Source organism: Quercus robur, chromosome 1, assembly GCF_932294415.1.
Source record: "Quercus robur chromosome 1, dhQueRobu3.1, whole genome shotgun sequence".
Classification (NCBI taxonomy): domain Eukaryota; kingdom Viridiplantae; phylum Streptophyta; class Magnoliopsida; order Fagales; family Fagaceae; genus Quercus; species Quercus robur.
In genome coordinates, this window is record NC_065534.1 from 21,428,224 (window position 1) to 21,452,516 (window position 24,293).

Here is a 24,293-nt window from a genome sequence, read left to right on the forward strand (position 1 = left end):
GGTGTTTGAGTTTTAAAAAATGATTTACGAATAAAATTTTGGTAAAACATTTTACAGTTGTGATTTTTAGTCAACATAAAATGTTTTTGGGTTTGAATAATGTTTTACAATGAAACAAGCATAAGAAAATATTGCAAATGTTGTCTAAAAAGTATTTTACAATAAAATAGTGGAGCCTTAAAATATTTTATGATGAGATGATTTTTATCATCCAATCATTTTGTTATTTTACAAACAAGGAGAGTATACAATTTAATTCAAAGATTAATTTATTATAATACTCATTTAATAAATAATTCTAGAGTAGTATAACATTGTAAAAATTAAACTGAAAACTTGAACCCGATTAAAAAAGATAAAAAAAAGGGTAAAATACTATTTTGGTCCCTAAATTTTACTAAAAGTTTGTTTTTCATTCCTAAATTTTAAGAAGTTCATTTTTGGTCTCTAAACTATTGAAAAATTCATATTTTGTCTCTAAACTATTGAAAATGTTTTATTTATGTCCTTAAAATTTACTAAAAGATTGTTTTTCATCCATAAACTATTGAAAAAGTTCTTTTTTCATCCTTAATTTTGTCTCTATACTATTCAAAAAACTCTTTACAAAGTTTAGGGATGAAAAAATAATTTTTTAAAGTTTAGGAATAAAAAACAGACTTTTAATAAAGTTTAAGGATCAAAATAGTATTTTATCCTAAAAAAAGAAAAAAAAGAAAAAGAAAAGAGAAGTAAAAACTCCTTTTTATTGACCTTGTTTGACAATATTCCAATTTGATTCTGTCCACTAATTACTACTCTAAAGTTTAAAGTTTAAAGTTTAAACTAATCTATAATGAAAAAGAATGCTTTAGAGAGAAAGCTAAAGGCTTCTCCTAAAAGTTGTGATCCAACTCAGCTTTATTACAGCCTTGTGTTTGTTTAATCCCAATACTTCTTTCCTCACCGCCAAACAAAAAGTTGATTAAAAAGATAAGAAAAGATTCTAATCCTTTTTTTATATTTTATCTATCACTACCAACAAGCCGTTAATGACCTTCATTCCTTAAACAAGTCATTCTTATCAATTCCCCAGATCCAAAGACTTCCAGATCCAGCTCCATATGCACGGTTAAAAATGTACCTAGCATTAGTATTTTACTAGAATAGTCTACTAGATTTACTAGTCCAGACAACTACTTTTGTTTTCTTATATATATTTAATAGAGTTGGTACAATAATTTTTTTATAACTTTTTCACAATTTATTGTTATATGATCTTGTTAATAGGTGTCCACACGTATTTGTTTGTTGAGTCCAAAATCAAACTTATTAATAATTCATTAGTTTATACATCACCAGATATTAAAGAGGGAAGATGATTGCTTTACCTCAATTTTACATTTAATCTGTGAAGCAAAATTTCTCTCCGAAACCTTTTAGTAGACAATATAATTCTGTAACTCATAACCCTTTTAGATATGTTGTTCATATTATAAGTTTTTCAGTATGGATTAAAGATGTTCCAGTCCACCTTAATGCTAAACTTCTAGTTGATAATGACTAAGTTTATTAATAAAGTTATCAGCTTTCTCCCAAAAAAAAATTGGTTTATAACTTGACTTTAATTTTTGAAAAACATATAAAAATATCAATCAATAAAATATTAAATACAGTTTAACTTGCACTCTTTAGGACACAAGTTAACAAAAATCTATTAGATACCAATAAACTTATTTTTAATTATGCAGTAATTATAATTTATTCCAAAAATTTAATGTCATTAATTTATTGTTTTTTACTTTTTACCCCTCTAAAAGAAAAGCGAGTAAGACTCACGCACCACTACTTTCTGAGTAAGAAAAAGTAAAACTGGAAACTTTAGCAAAGTTGGGTTGGGAAGTGGGTTCCACAAAGCATAGTCCACAATACATGTCCTACATACAACGATGTGATCATATTCAAGTCTTTTCTTTCTTTCCATCTATGTGCCTTTTTTGCATGGAAACAGCCACAGCCCATGGGTCCATCTATAGATTCGCAAATTCTGTCCACCTCTCTTTCTCTCTCTCTATCTATCAAACTCATAGACACATCTCTCCCTATGGGTTTTCTCTGAAATCCAAGTTCTTACAGTACTATACCGATTTTGATTGACTTCAATTCAACTCCTCAGGTACATCAAGTCCCACAATTTCTCTTATCTTTTGCTTCTACATGCTGTTTTTTGTATTGGGTTTTGGTTGGTTTTGATTGAATTGAATTGCTTTGGTTTCTAATCTTATCTTGGTTGTTGTATGCTTTCTGTTCAATTAATACAAACTTCTTTGCTTTATTGTGCATGTTCAAGCTCTGATTTTTGGTATTGCTTTATGTGAATTTTGATCTGTTTTCATGCAATTCTGGTTTTTAGTGGACTGGGTTTTTTCTTTATAGTGTTATTAGTTATAAACCTCTGGTGGGTTTGCCTTTTTCTTTTTGTTTGTTTTGTTAAACACAAACATAAATAGAGTTTTCTAGATTATGGGTATTGACTTGGGAATCGGTTTCAAGCTAAAAAGAGTAGCAGTTCATGAATTTTCTGGAAATTTTGTGTTTTTAGTAACTTTATCTTGGTACAGTTATAAAGTTATGCTTTTTAGGACTAAATTATGAATATTCTATTCTTCATAGAGATAAAGATTCCCATTCTTCCATCACTTTCCTTTATTCGGGTTTTCTTCTTTATAGGCTGAGTTTTTGAGATTAGTGACTTTTGAGTTGGTTCCCTTTACTCTATTTTGTTGGTTTCTATAATGTTTTAGCATGAAACTAAAGCTATCTATTCTGAACATTCCCTTTTTATTATTCTATTCCTATCATTTACTCGAGCGGTTTAAGGGGACTTGGATTGATTTTCTTGTTTGAAGTTGAGAACTAGAACCTGGTCCGAATTATGATCTCTTATGGCATTTACATTCATCCTATGTTTTGTTTCTGGAAAGAAAATAGGGAAAGGACAGTGCTTACAAAATCAAGTCTTTTTCACTCACTCTTAATTGATTAGTTTAAAGTTTGACTGCTTTTCTTCTTTTTGTTGTTTGTTGTGGTTATGGTGCCAATATATTGTTATGCATTTCTTCAGCAGATCTATTCGATGCATTTCGGTTTCATCTGGTGACATTTGTTTATTTATAATAACAAATTTGATGTAAGACTTGTAACTTTTGGCTGTTCATATGCTTCCCCCAATTTTATATTTAGAAGTGGTTTCTTGAAGCATGAGTCTCATTTGTGCCTTTTACTTTTCTTGCAGTAATTTTCCATCTTGTACCTGTCTTTTATCAAAGAATGTGTGTGATCTTGGGCTATTGATTGGTAGAAAAATATGGAGGAAACTATGATTTGAAATTTTGTATAATCTTTCACCTTTTGTTGCCATAAAGGGAAGATGTGGAGTTGATAGAAACATGGTTATTCTATAATTTTAAGTCTACTTCATGTGATATAAAATGTTTTAAACAATGTTGAGTTTTAGAGAAGTTGGAGATTGATCTATTGCTACACAGCGCTTTTTTTTTTTTTTTTTTCTCTGTTTATAAGTAAGTTTTGGCCCCAAGAGGAGTGACTTTTGATGTTTCTTTAATATTCTTGGTATCAAATAAATTTTCAGGGAGAAGCCTATTTCTGGGTTACGTGGTAAGAGTGATCTCTAATAGTAATGGGGGTATCAAGCTCTAAAATAGAGGAAGATAAGGCTCTGCAGCTATGTCGTGAAAGGAAGAAGTTTGTTAGGCAAGCACTTGATGGCAGGTGTGCACTAGCAGCTGCTCATCTTACATATATTCAATCCCTTAAAACTACAGGAACTGCTCTTAGAAAATTTGTTGAGCCTGAAGCTCCTATAGAATCTTCTTTGTATACTTCTACCAATGCAACACCAGAACCACTTGCTTTAACTGAGAAGTCCCTTTCCCAGTTCTCTTTCTCTTCTCCATCTGCCTCCCAACGTGTAGATGCAACTGAAACCTTTTCTCCATCTCCATCTCCTCCAAACCATAGTCAATTTCAGGCAAATCATGTGAGATTCAGGGGTACTTTGTCCAAAAAGGTTGAAGAAAAACCTTCTTTACCTGTTATAGGAACAGTAACCTCATCGACCACCCTGCAGAATACCACACCTCATTCCACTGAAAGACCTGAAACATCCTCGTTTGAAGGTTCTTCCCTCCCCCAAGAAACTCCAGCATGGGATTATTTTGGTCTCTTTCATTCAGATGATAATGAGTTCTCTTTTCAAGATGAGAAGGGGATGAACCAGGGGTTGGAGAATGCTGATGATATAAGACAGCGTAGAGAAGAGGAGGGAGTTCCTGAGATGGAAGATGAGGAGGAAACGGCATCTTTTAATGGGAGGGAAGAATCTCAGGATTCAGATGATGAATTTGATGATGACCCTCCCACGGAAACGCTGGTCCGAAGGTTTGAAAATCTTAATAGGGCACAAAATCATGTTGCTGATAATGCTTCACCTAGTACGCCTTCTGCTGGAAATGAAGATTCAGATACTGAGTTCTTGAATGGGGAGAAAGACAACTCCCCTTCTTTGTCACCAGTGAGAACCACATCTAAGGTTGTTGTGCTTCATACTGACACAAATAAAACACCACAGAAAGAAGATAGTATTGTGGCTAAGGACTTCTATTCAAGCATAAAAGATGTTGAATTTCTCTTTATAAAAGCATCTGAGTCTGGCAAAGAAGTTCCAAGGATGCTTGAAGCAAATAAGTTTCATTTCCGTCCAATATTACCAGGGAAAGAAAGTAAGATCTCTCTATTGTTTTTTTCCCTTGTCATTTGATCTCTCATGAATATTGGCTACTATGATTTGGTTAGAAAGTTGTATACACTATCAAGGCTGCAGGACAATACTCTGCTTTTTTATGCAGTTATCATTTATGCACCCAATCTGTAATGCAGCAGATATGTCCTGCATGAGTGGGGCTCATTGCCAATGCTTAAAGGAATTTTTGATGTTTTCTAAAGGGCCAAGAGAAATTTTCTATTTTATGCTTATTACCAAAAGACTATAGGAAGTTATTTGAGATTTCTTATCCTGATGTCTATTGGTAAAAGTCTTAACAAGAGAATCCTCTATTGTAGGAGGTGAGTCAATGGTATCTACATTCATGAAGGCCTGTTTCTCTTGTGGAGAGGACCCAAGCCAAGTTCAAGAAGGTAGGCTACTTGTCTTTTTTCTTTCAGATTACTTCACTCTTTTATGTCATAGAGTGATAGAGGTACAAAAAATCATTTTGGGGATTGAACAAACTTGGGCACTAAAATCCAGGATGTCCAGCATGGGATGAGTTCTTGGTTTCAAAAATGTTCTGGCCTGTTATTCTACATAGACTCATTTATGATTGTATTGGACATTCTGGAATTTCTATCTTAAAGATTCCATAATATAATTGTGTTAGTCTACCAATAAATTCAAATGATGCCTGTCCTGTAATTGCATCCTATAATTTGCAACCTGTAGAACCTCATGCTACTTCAATTTGTAAGTTGTCCATAACCAGTTTGACAAACTCAGGATCATGCAAAAACATTTAAAGTTCCCTTCAATCTGGGAAATATTCATATATTGTAGTATTAACTACAAGAACAAGTCCTTCCAGGCTTCTTCTTGATCTTGTCGCATATTCCAATTCTTGCAAATTAGGTGGAAAATATATAGATGAAGACTAAATGAAGAAAGGTTTTTGATAAAATAATAAGAAAATCAAGAACAATAATTTTCTGGAAAGTATTCTCAAATGAATTAGTAGACTTTGTTTTCTTTCTAGGGAGACTCTTTTACACATAATATGCTATGTTGAATTAAAATATAATTTGGAGAATAAATAATCTGCAATGTCAATATCCAACATCAACAATAACCAAGCCTTAGTCCCAAAAATTTGGGGTCGGCTATGGACCCTCAACAAACTAGTAAGGGGTTGGACACGTGTATTCTTTTCCGTTGTTCTATTCTATTTGAAGTCGTATTCTTTGTTATTTCCTTAATTGACATATCTTTTTTTGTTTTTTTTACTTCTTTTATTAATATTATTTTGGTCTTCTTCTACCTTTTTTTTATTTTTATTTTTTTTATAACTTGAATCAACTCACTTTTTCTCATTGATGTATTAATCTCTCTCCTTTGGACATGATAAAGCCATTTCAAGTGACTCTCTCTCATCTTTTCATCAATGGGGGTCATCACTATTTTAAGTGAATTTCCTCATTTCAAATCCTATATTTCCTTGTATTTCTACTTACTCATTTTAACACTATCATTTTAGCTACATTTATTTTATGAACGTATTGAACCTTACTCATTTTCTCATTTCAAATCCCAACATTTAGTCTTATAAAATTTTCCCTTTAACTTAAGAGGTATTATTCTCCTAATGCACTTCCTTACTTCATCTACTTTGCTCTTATCTTATGACTCACATCCTCTTCACTCATACAATAATCTTGATATTCTTTGTTTGATGAAGTGGTTTGGATAATTGAAGCTTTAGAATGTCTGTGATGATGAAATCTCCCTTTCCAACAGTGTAGCATCTGAGCTACAGTCTTTGGCATAACTCAAGCAATTCCAAATATATGTTTGCCCAAATATCTCATGCCACCATTCAATAAAGTAAAAGATGGTCATCTGAGTCCCCGCTTTTCTTTCACTTGCAACACCAATCAATAATCATTAATTTCTGTTCTTGAAGATTGTCTATTGTCAAGATTCTACTCATCACTGCTGTCCATGCGTAGTTTCTGGAGACTTAGTGATGCAGGACAATCAAGAGGAAAATAAAAGAACAAGAAAATTAAAAAGATAACCCTAAGAATCAGCATTTATAGGTTACCTGAAATCAACAGCAAGCAAGAAAATTTAGGCATCAACACCTAAGGTGTCAGGAATCAGCACCCAACAATTTGGAAAATCTATAATTTGAAATTTCATTAATCAATCGTCTCAAAATACAACCATCTAGAATCCTTTTATAGAGCTTTTAGGAATAGAAAATAATCCATCTGAAAGCTGAAACTAATCACGAAACCAATCCCTATCTAAACTCAAATGTAATCCCCATCTGAATTTATTAATAAAAGTCTACAATAATCCAATCTCCTACAAGATAAAGAAAATTTGAAAATAATTTTGGTTGTGCTCCCACATCACTTAGACAATCCAAATTCTCCTTCATGGGAATGAAACTCCTATGGGAGCCCTCAAGGCTTCATAATAATAGCAAACATCAAAGCTCCCTGCTTTTGAGGGTGTCTAAGATAATCGATCTTTCTCTAACCTTGAAGAGAAGTTGGAATACAAAAGATCAAAGTAAATATCCCCGGCTTCCAAATCTTAATCATGAGGATACCAATTACGTTGAGGATTCCAACTATGTCTCAACAACAACAACAATAACAAGCTTTGATCCCAAATTTTTTTGTTAAGTAATAACATTTCATTGATATCAAATAAGAATCACCCAAGTATACAGCAAGTATACGGGGACAAACAATTAATTACAAACATTACATAAATCTAGCAAATAAACAACTGAAAATAACCAGTCCAATAAAGTAAAAAGGAATAACTTGAGATCAGGCGTAGTTCTCTCTGTATCTTCAAAGCTCCTGCTATTTCTTTTCCTCCAAATTTCCGATGACGATGAAACTGACATTGCCAGCAAGGTAGTAACTCAACAACAGATTTAGAAATCACCCAATACACTCCAAACAAACACAATACCATGGACCACAAATATGAAGCAATAGGGAAATGCAGATATAGGTGATCAACTGATTCATCATTACGTTTCTCAAAAAAAAAAAAAACTGATTCACCATTACATTTGCACATATAACACCAATCTGTAATCCATACCCTCCTCCTTATAACTGTCAATCATCAGAATTTTCCCCAAGGCTGCAATTTATACAAAGAAAGCCACTCTAGGAGGGTCCTTTTGGCTTCCATATGCTCTTCCAAGGGAAAGATTGATCACTAGTGCCACCAAATAGTCGGTAATAATCATTGACCTTAAAGCCCTTTTTCTTATCTGGTTTCCAGCAGATCCTATCCTCCCCAAAATTTGGGATTCCAATTATGTGTGCCACACAAAAATGACGAAATTGACACATCCTTATCAACTGCAATTTGATATAATTTTGGAAAAACATCCTTCAAACTAGAATCCCCACACCACCAGTCATGGCAGAAGCGGATTTGATTATCATCACCCACAGAAAATTTACTTAACTCATTAAATTTTATCAACATGATAACATTAGCCTAATTCCCTTTGTGTTGTTTTTTCTTTTTCTGTACATATTTTTTTAGCTGCTTCATTCTTCTTGTATGAAGTAGTTTTTTTGTTAATAATATTTTCTTAACTATCAAAAAAAAAAAAAAAAATTAGCATAATCTAATACTACAACTATATTTGAAAATTAGCATGTCAACATACCATTGGGGACCCTATTTCTGCCCCCTTTTGCCACTCTGAGACCTACAGGTTTTAAGAGACCGCCTAGGTAATTTGTCTTTTGATGTTGATTTTCACAGTTATGTGGACCACTGTCTCCAATATGCTATAAGGTGATGAACATAGGATGCTTTCCAGTCAATATAAATAGATAAAATAGGGATTTGTCATCCACAATCCTTAATGTTATCCTTAGTTGTATATGTCACAAGAATATGACAAGTTACAAAAGTAACTAAGCTGAATTTATTTGCCTATAGTTTATGTGTCCTATTTTATCTTTTAAATGGTATATTTCTTTATATTTTCTGCCACTGAGCTCTAACTCAAATGACTCCTCTTCTTCTTGTAAGAGCAAGGTAAAGGGTGTGGTTGTAGCTTCAAAACCTATGCATGTGTAACTTACCAATAAAAAAATATCCCAAGATTTTCTTATACTCTTTTATGTTTAGATTGTATTTTTTTTTATTAGTTTTAAAAGTAAGGGTTGTAATATATTTAGATTTTATATATCATTGAAACATATATTGTAGCTATAAAAGGGTTCAGAGCTCTATATAGCTAGAGTTTAATTCAAACGCCTCTGTCAGGCATGGTTCAAATTTTCTGTGAATGAAGTAGAATCTTCTTCTTTATAAACCACATATATTAAGGTATTATATTATTTTATCTCTTCAATTAAGGTAAGTCTTGATCTATATACCTCAATTATTCAGCTAATCATTTTTTTTTAAATGTTTTTTTAGGCCCTGCTCAAGATTCTATAAAGTATTTGACTTGGCATAGGACAACATCATCCCGTTCCTCTTCATCCAGAAATCCATTGGGAGCGAACTCAAAAGACGATTTAGATGAGCCCATTAATTTCTGCATGATCTCGGGCAGTCATGCCTCAACCTTGGATAGGCTATATGCATGGGAGAGGAAGCTATATGATGAAGTCAAGGTACTGTTGATCTCACAGCAGTTAAAGTGATATAATAATTATCATCTTCGTTCATCATTATTATTACTGTGATTGATATTTTCACTCTGTATGTGATTTATTTGCTAATTTTGTCCTTTTTTCTCATATGAGCTGAAGAATGATTAATCTCCAATGCCTGTAATATTTTTATTTTTTGAATCAGTTGTTTAATCTTTATGGTATCATTTTTTGGGTGTTCAAGAAGTTAATTTTTGTGTTTCTTTTAATATTATCCTCTTCATATTTATTATCTGTTAAATTAAATTTCTCTATGAGCTTAGCATTCACCGTCTTGATCATAAAAAGTGAAGTTAGCTGAAATAACTTGCTCAACATGGAGATGTAGTTTTGCTTTTACCACTGCAATGTTTGGTATAGGGCATGACTTCACTTTCCCTGCTATTTTGGATAATCTGAATTATCAGACAAGCATAAATGTCACCATAATTTGAACAACTGAAAAAAGAAACCATGACTATGACATGATTTAGTCGATTCGGAAGTAGTTTTTTGTAAATATGATGAGAAAATGGTATTACAGTGGTAATGGTGAAGTGCATTGCAGTAACTCAATTTGCTCTGGTTAATACACTTATTTTTTAAGTCAAACAATATGCCATTTAAATGATGTAGTGGACCTTTGGAGGAAAATACTTTTTATAAAGCAGATTTTGTGTTGAAAGCAACTTTTGGTCCAACTGGGATAGGACAATGTTCAGCAGAAGCTAGATTAATGACCAAAGGTCAATATTTTGTATAAATTTGAACTGCAAAGACAAAATAGGTAAGTTCTTCTCTTTTTTCTTTATCACCTAGTCTTCCTTCTCTGTATATCTTTACCTAATTTGATATTTGTTGTCAACCATGTACCTGCCGATAAACAAGTATTATACTTGATAATGTTGATCAAAGCAACCTAATATACACAAGACAAAAGATATACAGAATATCGCTAGGGCCTTGTAAATCTTGTGGATTTTTATCCAATAAGTATTGTGAAATATCCGAAAGTGTGGAAATGCATGAGAAAGTGTAGAACTTGTTCTACAGGATGTATCAGCTCATCAGATCTGAAAGTCATACATAAATCGTTGTCTAGTATATCTTGTAATATCTGTGATTAATGAATTTGAGGTGATAGGTGCTATATGTTGAGCTGCTATGTCTTTTGAAATGTTTCAATATATGGGTAGTCCCTGATAACCATTTTTTAATGACTTACATAAAATTCTCGTAATTTTAGGCCAGCGGAATTGTCAGAAAGGATTACGACTTGAAGTGTAAAATTTTAAGACAACTGGAATCAAATGGGGAAAGTTACCAAAAAATTGATAAAACTCGTGCAGTTGTCAAGGATCTACATTCAAGAATCAGAGTTGCAATCCACAGAATTGAATCTATATCAAAGAGGATTGAGGATTTAAGGGACACAGAGCTCCAGCCACAACTTGAGGAGTTGATTGAAGGGTATGTGCCTTTTCTCTCATCATTACTTTGTTTAAACAAAAATTCCATTAGGAACCATATATTGTTATGGATTCCAATAGTCATTAGCTATCTGGCACAGTTGCGGCTAAAAAACATTTAATATTTTTTTATGTCCATTAATTCAATTATATTTCATGATTCAACTCATTGAACTAAGCCTCAATCCAAAATAACTGGGGTTGGCCATTGCATTGTGTTGCTAGATCGTGAAGCCGCAAGTAGAAAGAATGAGCCAAACCAATGGGCCCTTTCAATCTAGTGCATGCCTTTATTTGAATTTTTACTGCACTTAGCCTTAGTTAGTACCATGTCTGCAATTACCCTCTAACAGTCATCATTTTCCATATACTAATTCACATCATTTTGGGCCTCCCTTTTACCCTTTTTGCTCTTTCCAGGTTAATGAAAATACTCATCTTTTATTATTAATTACACACACATACACCTAGTGAGTTTGGAACTCAAACCTCATCCTCCACCTTGCTTTTTTCAAGGAGAGGAAGTGCCATTTGAGTTAAAATACTTATTGTAATTCAACTACATTTCATTTCAGCAGATGAAAATCAATATGACCTCAGATATTTTTGTTACTTATCCAAAAAAAAAAAAGGAAAATAAATATGACCTCAGTTGGACCTTTGACCTTAGTTAGAAGGCCCATCTAAAGGAATTATTTTGTCAACTCTGTGCCAGTGATTTTGATCTAATAAAACACAAGAGCTTATCAAAGTTGGACTTTTGGCCGAACATAAAACCATGTTTTTGGGCATTTCGAGGTTAAAAAATAATGGAACAGTCCTATCCTGTTTGTTAGCTTGGTGTCTATCAGAGCTCATATAAGTATTTTGGTGAGTTGATTTCATTGCATTCAAGGCTTTTGGCCTACTGATATGATTCATGGAAGTAGGTCATGAACCAGTTACCAAATACCAACATATTACCTCCATTGAGACTTGGCATTTCCTATTTTTTCCCTATGATTGATGCCTAACTTCTCTTCTTATTGATTTATGGGGCTTTATATTTTGAAAGCCCAATAACTTTGTGCCATGTTTACCTATTTCAAAGGATTAAAGTGGGGTAGCGATAGCTTTTTACTATACACACACATTCTTTTATACTGTTATAGCTTTCCCCCCCCCCCCCCCCCCCAAAAAAAGAAAAGAAAAAAATGCCTCACAACTTTATTCTCTCTCTCTCTCTCTCTCTTTAATCTTTTAAAATTTTAAATTGATAAGTTTCACACACACCCTATGGGTTTTGAACCCACAACCGCAGCGTCCACCTTGTTGTTTCAAGGAAAGGAGGTATCATTTGAACTGGAACTTGTTGGCTACTCTTGCTTTCTGTTGTTGTTTACTGCTACTTTATATCATTGCTTACCATTGCTTTTCCCTAGGAAGGTCATAGAGGATATATGGGTTGAATCAAAATAGAAATGATTGACTTACAACATGATTATAAAATTTGAAGTGATAATTAAACATGTACAGCCCATATCATAAAGGTGACACATTTGGGCATTGTTAAGACCAATATCAACTCCTAACCATCATATGTATACATTAGTTTCTTTCTGGGATCATATTTCTATACATATATATTTGCTCTTTAGCCTGCTAGCAAATTACAGAACAGTATAATCATGAAAGAGCTATTTTCAGTTATTCAATACACACTTAAGTCTCCATGGATTGAGCTTTTTATATTTCTCTGGTTTATTTACATGTCTTTTTTATTTTAATTATTTAAAGTGCTTCACTTTTGAGTTTCATTATCAATCTTTGCAAAATAACTGCAGGTTAAGTAGGATGTGGGAAGTGATGTTTGAGTGCCACAAGCGCCAGTTTCGCATTATTTCAATAGCATTGAACAATGGCAACACTAAAATCTCCATACACTCAGAATCACATCGCCAGATTACTTTCCATCTTGAAAATGAACTCAGTTTTCTATCATCAAGTTTTACAAAGTGGATTGGTGCTCAGAAGTCCTATCTTGAGGCTATAAATGGATGGCTTTACAAATGTGTCTCAATTACACAAAAACATTCGAAAAGAAAAAAGAAGCAACCACCCCCACCCTTGAGCAAGTATGGCCCTCCAATATATACAACCTGTATTTTCTGGTTGGACAAGCTTAAAAATTTGTCTGAAGCCAAGGAACTTGTAGAATCTATAAAGAATTTAGCAGCTGAAACTGCCCGCTTTGTACCACGTCAAGAAAAGAACCAGGGGAAGGATGTGAATCATCGATTTTTGCCATCGTGGAAGGCTGATAATGAGAGTGATTCAGCAAAGCCGCTGAAAGATGAAGCTTCAGAGGACTGGATTTCAGGTTTTGATGGTTTTCAATCAAGCTTGGTGGAATTTCTGCGGCATTTGAATAACTTTGCAGAGTCTTCTGTAAAAATGTATGTCGAACTTGAAGAGGCTATCAAAGCTGCTAAGACTAATTATGGTCTTTTATCTAAGTCACAGAAGAGGGAGGAATGACGTCACTCTCTCAAGCTCCAATAAATGGTGTTTTAAGATGTCTATAGAAAACTTGAAGAATTTCAGATGTGAATTCAATTGGAAAAGGCATTGTATATGGTGAAACGAATAAAAAGGGGAATTGGTCTCAACAGAAAATAAAGGAACTGGTTAAGAAATCCTAATTTGGAGATGTTATAAAAGAGATGGTAATTGTAGGTGAAAGATGTAATTACAAGGGCTGGTAGCCACAAAGAGAGGTTTCTTTTTCTTTTTCTCAATGTAACAGAACTTGTATAGTTGTTCTATTGTGAACATAGGAACACTGGTAAAGTGCCAGCCCCCATTCTATCTAATAATTAGATAATGCATAGTTGTATTCAGTTGGTACCTACCCTATTTAATTTTATTGCTTTTGCTTGAAGGTTTATCTTTTTGTTATGCAATTGCTCCAATTTTTAGTGGTTAGTCACAATGCTTGCTTGCTGGTCTATATCTATTGCTGCCAAAATATTCAGGTTTATACTCTCAACTGCTGAGCAAGCATTGGGTTCTGATAATTTTTTTCTTACGTATTGCTGGGGAGACCTCTTTTATTTGCAAGTAGGTTTAAAGATGCAACTGTCAATGGTTAAGATCATGGTTTTGCAGCATAAATTATTAGGGAGGCAGATTAAAGTTCCAATTTGCACTAGGAGTAAATTTGGATGTTGAGAACTGTTGAGAACCATTTGTGGAAGCTCAAGCAGACAGAAAAGCCCAAGAATGAGGGCTACAAAGAATTGACAAGATAAATAGCAAAAAACTCATTAGGCCCAAACGGCAAGAATAATGGATCACAGGCCCAACAAATAAATAAATGGGTCTTGAAGAGGCAAGCGGGCTCAAAGAAGCCAAGAAAGAAAGAAATAGCATCCCACCGGCAGTGTATAAGGTAGAAAAGTGAGAAAGGGCCACCGCAGGCCCAAGGCAATGCAAACTAAGAGAGTAAGGGGTTTATGGCAGGCTCATGAACTCCAAAGATAAGAATAAGGTTATTGGGCCGGGAAAGCCCAATGAAGTTAGTAAAAAGCCCATGGAAGTGTGGAATTAGCAAACGGGCCAAGGAAACCCAAAGAAAGCAATCGGGCCGTGGATGCCCAAAGGAAAGCCCAAAGAGACATAGAAGCCCATGAGTAAAAGCAAAACAGTGCCCATAACAAGCCACTGAGAAAAGGGATGAACGGCTGGCCCAAAAAGAGGTCCAGCAGGATTAAATTATTATGGCAGGAATAATAGTTCAACGTAGCAGGCAATAAAGAAAATCAAAAGTGGGCCAAAGAAATGTAAGGCCCATCATCATACGAAGTCTAGCTCCTGAATGGAGCGGGAAACCAAAGAGAAGCCCACATGAAGGGTTAGGAAATGCAGACAGAGAGTCTCCAAATCACGGCAGACGCATGAGCAGCAGGCAGACTCTTGGACATATCTGAAAGGGAAGCACACGCAAGGCTCAGGCATCACCAGCCTGTACCCAGCCAATATAGGACATGATGGGGCCATGGGCCAGAGGTAAGAGGTAAAGGGGGTATGGTTTGGTGGTGGGGAGAGGGGAAAAGATCTATATGCAGCTCCTACCCAAGCCCTTTTGGGAAGTATGTCCTGTTGGGATGACAGACCACCCAAAAGAGGCAAGTTTGAGGAGGAACCGTTGGGTGCATGCCTTGAGAGTGGAGAGAGAAAGCATTTATACCGTGGGAGGAAATAAGTGCTACGGTAGGGGGAGAACTGAAACCTGCCTCTATCTGGCAAGAATGAGTGGCACACACCTCTGGTGGTCGGCAAGTACGCCCAGACCAAACAGAGGCAGTTAAGGGGCAAAATGGTAAAACCTTGGTCGCGGCAAGCACTATAAAAAGGCTTTTGCTGTGCCCTGTAAAGGGGATGGAAAAACAGAGCATTTTTACGGAGTGAAAAGAAAAACAGAGTAAGAAGAAAAGAAAAAAGATAAGAAATAAAACAGAGAAGAAAAGAAAGGAAACTAAGGAAGAATGAGAGTTAGTTCAATGGGCATGCACCAATAGATCAGTTTCCCTCTCTCCCTCTTCAAATCTTGTTTTCTTTCCAAAAACGTAAACAAGGACTCTTTCCTTTTGGGCAATAACCATTCAGGTCCGACTTTCTCAAAGCCATTAATCCCCACGACAAGATCTCTTTCCTGGGGGATTATTTTCATTGAGAAGAGGCGTTCTCCCCTCTTTGGTTTTGTTCCGGCAGACTAAGCTTAAAACTTGATTTATGCCCATTTGTTTAGCTCGTATTATTTTCTTCACTTTCTCTGGGATTGACATTATCAAGACTATAATCATATTTTATAAGTAGGGATTATATAGCCATTTGTTTAAATAGACAAGAATATTTTGTTTTTATTATTATTATCATATCTGCCTGTCGTAACTCGTTTGCAACAGTTCCGCTTGTCGTAAGTTTACTCCTAGCAGACAAGGCATAAGTTTGTGCACATACCGGCCCAAGTTGAGTTACAATTGGACTGGCCCTAACCCCCTTACTCAGAAATATTCGGGCCCATCACCGTAGGAGGCAGCCCAACCCATTACTGCAGGAGGCAGCCCAACCCATTACTGCAGGAGGCAGCCCAAGCCCAATACACCATACACAGAAAAGGCCCCTACAAGAACTAAATGGGATTGAACTGCTTATAGTTTAGAGAAGTGCGTCCACAACATTTTCACAACAAATCATAAGTGGTAAGTTGTTGTCAGTTCTAATTTAAACCTATCACCGAAATTACTTTTTTGTCCACTAATAACAATTCTTAACAACTTGTTACTTATGATTTGTTGTAAAAGTGTTGTAAAAATATTGTGGACATAAAATTTCTCTATAGTTTATGTAGTGCTTATTAACATCTCAACAAGGCCTTTGAGGTCATCAACCAACCTAGCCTCTCTATTACCATTTCTATACACAAAAGCATACTCACAGGAACAAAAGCGATACTTGCTAATACTCATAAATTTAATTTGAGAAATAGAAAAAAGCAATTTTAGAATACAAAGAAAATAATATCATAAAAACTGTTGAGGGTCATTTGTGAGAATTCAAGTAGAAAGAAGAAAAACCCAACAACAAGGGCAGCAAAGAATTGGCAAGTAGATGACAAAACCATTAGGCTTAAGCGGCAGGAATAATGGATCACAGGCCTATGAAATAAACAAATGGGCCTTGAAGAAGCAAGTGGGCTTAAAGAAGTCTGGAAAGAGAGAAATAGCATACCCATGGGCAGTATATGATGTAGAAGAGTGAGAAAGGGCTGCCGCAGGCCCAAAGTAATGCAAATAAAAAAAGTAAGGGGTTAATGGCAAGCCCATGAACCCTAAGGATGAGAATAAGGTAATTGGGTCAGGGAAACCCAATGAAATTAGTAAAAGCCTATGGGAATGCAGAGTTAGTAAAAGGGTCAAGAAAGCCCAAAGAAAGCAAGTGGGCCAAGGATGCCCAAGAAAAAGACAAAAGGGACACAGAAGCCCATAAGTAGAAAAACCAATGGTCATACCAAGCCACTAGGGGAAAGAGTAAACGACTGGCCAAAGAGACCCAGCAGGATTGAGTTATTACAACAGGAATAACATAATAATATGGCAGAAAATGAGGGCAATCAAGAAGTGGGCCAAAGAAATATAAGGCCCATTATCAAATAAGGCCCAGCTCCTAAGAGGAGTGGAAAATCGAAAAGCAACCCTTATAAAAGGTCAAAGAAAACGGACGGTAGGCTATGCAGGCAAGCCTTCAAACCACGGCAGACGAATGAGCAGCAGACAGATTTTGGACACATATGGAAGGAAGGCATGCGCAAGACCCATGCACCACCAGCCTGTACCCAGCCAATACAAGACATGGTAAGGTCGTGGGTCAGAGATTTAGAGGGCATGGTTTGGTGGTGGGGAGAGGGGAAAAATCTATTTTTGAAGTTCCAGCTCAGGTTCTTTCAGGGAAGTGTCCTGCTGGAATGACTTACTACTTAAAAGAAACAAGCTGAGTTGGAACCACTAGGTGCATGCCATGAGGAATAGGGAGAGAGACAGAACCCATATCGTAGCAAGAAAGGGTGCTACGGCAGACAAACAAACAAAATACCCCTCTTTGTCTGGTGATGAGGGGGTGGCAGACAGACGAACTAGTGGTGGTCGGTTAGTACACCCAGACCAGACAAAGGAGGTTAAGGGCTAAAACAGTAAAATCCGGTCACAGCAGACACTATAAAAAGAGAACCTTGCCATGAACAAAAAACAGGATAAGAATGAAAATCATAAATAAGAAATAGGGATTCAAAAAGAAAGACCAGAAAATAAAAAAGAAACAAGTGGAAGGGAAAGAAGGAAAACAACCAGAAACAAAATAAAGTGAGAATTAGAACAGCAGACAAGCACCAGTAGATTGATTCACTCTCTCCTTTACGAAATCCTGCTCTCTGTTAAAACCAAATGGGGCCTTTGTGCATCAACCATTCAGGTCCGTTTCTCTCAGGGCAATTAATCTCCACGGTAGGATTTTTCCGAAGAGATTAATTGTGTTGAGAAGGAATGTTTTTTCCTCTCTGGTTTTGCTCCTGTGGACCAGATTTTAGTCGATTTCTTCATCTTCTGATTAACCCATACATATTACTATTTGCTCCCTTTTGTTCTATTCTTTTCTTTCTGTAAAAGTAATTATTATTACTGTGATTGTGTTTGGGGATTATTTGGTCATTTCTTACTAAGTAGCCAGATATTTTATTTTTTATTATTATGTTTGTCTGCCACAATTTGTCTGAAACAGATCTGCCTGCCGCAAGCACATTCCTGGCAAACCAAGCTTAGTTTGAGCACAAGCCGGATCAAATTGAGTTACAGTTGGACTAGTCTCAACTCCCTTATCTGGAAAACTTGGGACTAGTGCAGCAGGAAGCAGTCCAACACTACTAGCACAACCCCCCACTTTACAAAAACATCTTACACAAGTATAGCAGTGTTCTTGCTTGTCAAATGTACATGTGTATGATACATATATTCTTAGAAATGTCTACATCATTTTACAGAAATCTTATATGCCCTTTTTTTTTTTTTTAATTAAAAAAAAGGGAAAAATTTCCACCATAAAAAAAGGGTTACGCATTTTTATAAGCCACAGATGGTGGACATACATCTTTGCTTCTTATCGAGCTGGCCCAAATGTGCCAGCATTGTTCAAGGCCCTATATCCAACCAAGTACACCTATTTTTATTTTTATTTTTATATTTTTTTAATTGTCATTTTCTTTTGTAGGTAAATATAATAATATATTTTTTATTATGGAAAATATTTTATTTTAGTCCAACCAATCTATGACGTTGATTCTTAGTCCTTATCTCCACCGTTGATCCATTGGCATTTAAACGGTGATAGAAACATTTAAAAATCACCTCTTTGACCCAAAGACTCTCTTTTCCTCCCCAACCAATTTTCTCTCACAATATTGTACAAACCAAAAAAAAAAACAAATTCCCTAACGCAAAGTATAACAAACTCTCTCTCTCTCTGTACCTTCCAAATTCCAAGGCTAGTGTTATAATCTCTGAGGTATTTTTGTAGACTCAGATCTTTCTCACCTATATTTCAATTTCATTTTTCTAGTTTACTTTTTAGCTCTAATCAAAATTTTCTGGGTCTTAGTTTGATCATACTAATTCTCAATTTATTTTTTCTGTTGACTATATCAGGTTGTTCTTATCATTTTTGTGTAGTGCAGCTAGTTTTATCAATTGGGTTGTCCTTCATTTTTGTTATTAGATTAAGAATTTTGGTTAAAAAAAAAAAAAATCTGGGTTTGAGTCGAAATAAGGTTTGTTTTTTTGCAATTTGGGGATTGAGTTTTCGACCCGTGAATTCAAGTCTTTGGGTTCAGAGTTTTATTTTATGGAATTTGTATGCCAAAAGGGTACTGAGGATTCTAAAAAGTTGGTATCTTGTGTAGAAAATTCTTGTGTAGAACACATTGAACCTAATCAATTCAATTCCAAACTCAAAGGCAAAGAAACTGCATTGTCAAATCTCACATTTGATTCCAAACCCGAAAACGAGAGGATTGTGAAACCAAAACCCGTGTCGAAATTTCAGTCTAAGAAGGCAATTGTAAGCTCTAACAAGTCAAAACAGCCATTGTCTGATGATGATGTTTTGCCCAATTTTCGTCGGTCAATCACTGACCTTCCTCCGGCATTAATATCTGAAATCCTTAACTGCCTTGATCCGAAAGAGCTTGGTATTGTTTCGTGTGTCTCAGAAAGTCTTCATAGGCTTGCCTCCGAGCACCATGTGTGGAAGGAATTCTATTGTGAGAGGTGGGGACTTCCAATATCTCCAACACCTTTGGATTCGGGGTTTTCTGATGAGAAGTCATGGAAGGAACTTTATGTGGAGAGGGAGTTTAGGAGTAACACGTTTATGGGACGTTATAGTATGGATGTTATGTATGGTCATGCTGAAGCAGTTCGTACTGTTTTCCTTTTGGCTTCTGCAAAGCTTATTTTCACTTCAGGATATGACTCAGTTGTTAGAATGTGGAACATGGAAGAAGGGTTGTCGATTGCATCCTCACGACCACTTGGTTGTACTATCCGAGCAGTTGCAGCAGATACAAAGCTTTTGGTTGCTGGTGGTACCGACGGATTTATCCATGGTTGGAGGGCAGTGGAGGGGCTGCAACACTTGTTTGACCTTAGGGGTTGTCAAAGCCAGAGTACAGAGTTCCGAGTATGGGAACATGAGGGACCGATAACTTCTCTTGCTTTGGATCTTACAAGGATGTATAGTGGTTCTTGGGATATGACTGTTCGTGTATGGGATCGTTTTTCAATGAAGTGCTTAACGGTTTTGAGGCATAGCGATTGGGTTTGGGGACTTGTTCCTCATGATACTACAGTTGCTACCACATCAGGTTCAGATGTATATATTTGGGATTCCAGTAGTGGGACTTTGATCACCATTATTTATGGTGCTCATGTTGGTAATACTTACTCCCTGGCGAGAAGCCATACTGGAAATTATCTTTTCACGGGAGGAGAAGATGGTGCGATACACATGTTCGAGATTGCAAGACATTGCACTGGAGCTACTGTTTCTCAAGTTTCTACATGGATTCCACACTCGGGTCCTGTGCATTCCCTTGCATTTGAGTTTCCATGGCTTGTTTCAGCTTCTAGTGATGGAAAGCTGTCACTAATAGATGTAAGAAAGCTACTAGGAACTTGCAAAGGCAAGAGCATTTCAAGGACCAAGCATGTGGACAAAAATGGTGTGGAGCCTCCACAGAGGATGTTACATGGATATGGGAGCAACCTGTTCTCAGTTGACATTGGTGCTGATCGGATAGTGTGTGCAGGGGAGGAAGGTGCTGTTAGGATCTTTAATTTCACACAAGCATTGGAAATTGAGAAGAGGACTCGTGATTTAAGACGAATACGGTTAGATAATAGGATGAGGCGGCGTAAGCTCCAAATAGAGATGAACAGTAAAGGTGGTCGGACTGATCAATGTTCAGTTGCAGCTAAGAAGAACACAGTTAATGGTGATAGGGGTAGTGCTTGGCACAATAAGCGTGGGGTGAGCAGCAAGCTGAAGGCGTAGCAGCAGATAACAAGTACTGGTTGATTTTCGGTTCCATCATTCTTTCACACTTTGTGGGCATTTTAGCGTAAGGATGGTGTAAAATTTATTTTCTAAGCAGGCAAGCTGACTTATGGCCAAAAAAAAAAAAAAAAAAAGAAGGTAGGTAAGCTGACTAATTGTGGTTTTATCGTGCTATATTTGAATTATAAATTTGATGTTCATTTAATATTAGTTGTTACATACTTTGTTATGTTCAGTTGGTTCCTTGCTGTAAGCATCTCAAATTATAGTTTCCATTCTTCTCTGGCACAAAGTTGGTTTTCTTTGTCAAATGTGGTGAAAGTATGTGAATATGGTGGTTTAGTTTGGAGCGTATTTATGTGCACACCTCTCTGTGTGTGTACATCCAATATTTGGTCTAAGGTTTTCATTCTTTGAGATGGTCACTGAACCTTTTAAAAGTATGTTGTGCATGCGTGTGTGTGGCCCAAGGTTTTCATTTTGATCGAAAGTTCATCAAATCTTCTCAGAGTATGCATATTTGTGTTAATGTGTGTGACAGAGTCTCCAAATTTGTCCAAAGCCATTTTGTTTGACGGTCGTGGAATTTTTGCAAAATTTGTTGAACAGAATGTGGGTGGTCTCTTTGTGTGCATGCGCAACTATCATGTGCATCTATATATATGTCACTGTAAGGTTGTTTTCTGGCTATTAAGAGTTGGTTACATAGATCAGGGTGGGAATGAATTGTTGGACTTGTTAGGGATGAATAAATGTTAGATAGTTGTAATAGACTAGGATGAGTTTTTACTCGTTATTAAGAGTTGGATATATGGACAAGGGTGCGAATAAATTGTTGGATTTGTTATATTAGTTTCCTTGTTTAGGGGTGAATAGATTAGGATGAGCTTTCTTTTGAATTTCATCTTTATCTTGTAAAATCATATATTAATATATGACTAGATGTTGAATAAGGAAGATAGTTGAAAGCTTGTTATTTATTGAAAGTTCACTTTGGAGGTTGGTTTGTTTCAAACTTATGCATAATTCTATCCCTTTGTGAGATGGCATGTAACAATTGACATCAAAGCAGACAATGGGCAATTCATGCATTAAGTGAGTAGACACCAAGCTTGGCTCTTTAGTGGGGGATGTTAGATGCATCTATTTTATTTATTTTCATCACTTTAAGGTTGTCTCCCCATTACTAAGAGTTGGAATGAGGCTGAGAATTCATTGTTGTATTTGTTAGGTTAGTTTCCTTGTTTAAGGGATAAATCAATCTTGTACGCCAGGTAGAATGAGTTTTTTAAACTTATTTAGCAAAAAATATATTGGATGAATTTCCCTTTGTATTCATCTTTATCTTGTAAAGCCATATGTTTATATGACTAGATGTTGAATGAGGACGGTAGATGAAATCTTGTGATTAATTGGAACTTCACATTTGGAGGTTGGTTTTTCTCAAAGAAAACTAATTGTTTGGAAATAGTTCTGCACTGTTATTCTATTCTATCAATGGTAGATTTGGAAAGCCATTTATTCAATGTTTGCAAAGTGATTCCGTTTAGCCTTTCTCCCATCTCCCTCAATTCAAACATACTTAGAATATGCGTGTTAGTTGTTACTATGTTTTACTCATGATAACTTTGAACTCTGCCATATTTTTAGATTCAGTCCCTCTGGATCGAGTCCCATTCTATTCTAAATGTTCGCGATCTGATGTCAATTCATTTCTAGTCATGAGTTCATGACGAGACAGGAAGGTTTCAAAATTTCGATTCCTCTTTACTCTTTAGTGGGATAAACTAACTTCTTTTATTTTCTTGTTTGCAATAATACATAATGTCACCTGACTAGCAACCAACCTAAGCTCACCGGCAAGGTATTTGGAACCCAATTACCAAGTTAATCGAGCATAATAGGAGGTCAAATTCTTGTTTCTGGGGTGGATCTGTGATTTCCAAGTAAATTTCTTAAGTAAATGATAAGATCAGTATCCTTAACGAGTAGTCATATATGGGTTGCTTTGAACTTGTAAAATGGTTTATAAACTGATCACTCTTCTTTCAACATGGTACAGATCAGTAGCATCTCGCCATCTCCTCAGTGGTGTTTAGGAAATCTTCTGAGACCATATTTGGTACGGCATTCGAACTAAATCATGGAATATGATTGTAGATGTATTCAAAGTAAGCTTTTTTTTTTTTTTTTTCCCTTTTAAATTGTGTCCTCCAACTCCAACCAGGAGGTCTCTAAGCTAAACATCAAATTCCTTTTTGCTGAATAAAACATCAAATTTTTTAATACAAAGGCCATGACACCTAACCTATGCGGCGCTTTGTTGCATTGTCTTAGCATATACCAACGATCAACTATTCTTACTTTGTTGGCATGCATATGTTAAAGAGAAATTAGTTTGAAAGAGAAAAGTTTTTGAGAAATTCCAATCACGCCCAAGACCGACTGTTCTTGGAGTTGGATGAAAAAAATTGTAGTTGAGGAGTTTAATTAAGTCGGTCTTGGAGTTGGATGAAAAAATTGCAGTTAAGGAGTTTAATTAGAACTTTAATGCAATATAAGATTAGTGATGGAGCTTCTATTTATATGTGAAATGATTTATGGCCTAGGATGCATGGATACGGATATGAGTACAGATATGACACAGTGACATGAGCAATTTTTGAAAAATTATAACATGAAACAAATAGCACAACACCAGTATGACACAGATACGGCACTCTAAATAAAGTGTCGGTACATCTTAGTTTATGCCATCAAATGATCCTTTATTCTTAAGTTATTGTCCACGAGTCATTTATGATTTAGGCAGTTTTGTAAGAGCAAAAAAAGGGGGGGGGGGGGGGGGGGTGGGACGTATAGCCTCCAGCTGAACAACTGGTGCAAATTCAAAGCAGACTATTTGAGGAGCAAAATTATTGGAGAGGCTTATGAAGTAATAACCTTGCCTGCCCCCTATGACAAGTTCAATTGTTCACACGCTTGGAATCATGGAATGGCGTTAAGGGACAAAAAAAACCAGGGGGTGATGTGGTGGAGAAGGCTGTGGTTTAATATCTTCTTCTAATCATAAAATTGATAAGAAAGGTCCCACCAAAAAAAAAAATTGATAAGAAAGGAGGCTTTTCTTTTAACCTGACAATCAGAAAATTAACCTGTCCTATATTTGAAGTGGAAAAAGTGATAAATTATCTATTGTTTTTCAGAAATTTAATTAGT

The 24,293-nt window shown here is 35.7% G+C and overlaps 2 protein-coding genes across 2 annotated transcripts; both read left to right on the forward strand.

Annotated features, from left to right (window-relative positions):
- Positions 1-1,955: 1,955 nt before the first annotated feature.
- LOC126725306 (protein ALTERED PHOSPHATE STARVATION RESPONSE 1) lies at positions 1,956-13,810 on the forward strand. The gene is made up of 6 exons (XM_050429901.1): positions 1,956-2,155; positions 3,632-4,781; positions 5,122-5,196; positions 9,245-9,444; positions 10,709-10,932; positions 12,755-13,810. Exons 2-6 carry the CDS (start codon positions 3,680-3,682, stop codon positions 13,446-13,448), a joined length of 2,295 nt encoding a protein of 764 aa, XP_050285858.1. The 5' UTR covers positions 1,956-2,155; positions 3,632-3,679; the 3' UTR covers positions 13,449-13,810.
- A 5,070-nt stretch (positions 13,811-18,880) lies between these two features.
- LOC126725307 (F-box/WD-40 repeat-containing protein At5g21040) lies at positions 18,881-21,309 on the forward strand. The gene is made up of 2 exons (XM_050429916.1): positions 18,881-19,025; positions 19,166-21,309. Exon 2 carries the CDS (start codon positions 19,362-19,364, stop codon positions 21,069-21,071), a length of 1,710 nt encoding a protein of 569 aa, XP_050285873.1. The 5' UTR covers positions 18,881-19,025; positions 19,166-19,361; the 3' UTR covers positions 21,072-21,309.
- The last annotated feature ends 2,984 nt before the right edge of the window (positions 21,310-24,293 follow it).

Excerpts from the sequence above, each read along its gene's own strand:
- LOC126725307 (XM_050429916.1), top strand. The coding sequence starts at position 19,362 with ATGGAATTTGTATGCCAAAAGGGTACTGAGGATTCTAAAAAGTTGGTA.
- LOC126725306 (XM_050429901.1), top strand. The coding sequence starts at position 3,680 with ATGGGGGTATCAAGCTCTAAAATAGAGGAAGATAAGGCTCTGCAGCTA. Across the intron at positions 4,782-5,121 it reads AATATTACCAGGGAAAGAAA|GAGGTGAGTCAATGGTATCT; the intron begins GTAAGATCTCTC and ends CCTCTATTGTAG. Across the intron at positions 9,445-10,708 it reads AGCTATATGATGAAGTCAAG|GCCAGCGGAATTGTCAGAAA; the intron begins GTACTGTTGATC and ends TCGTAATTTTAG.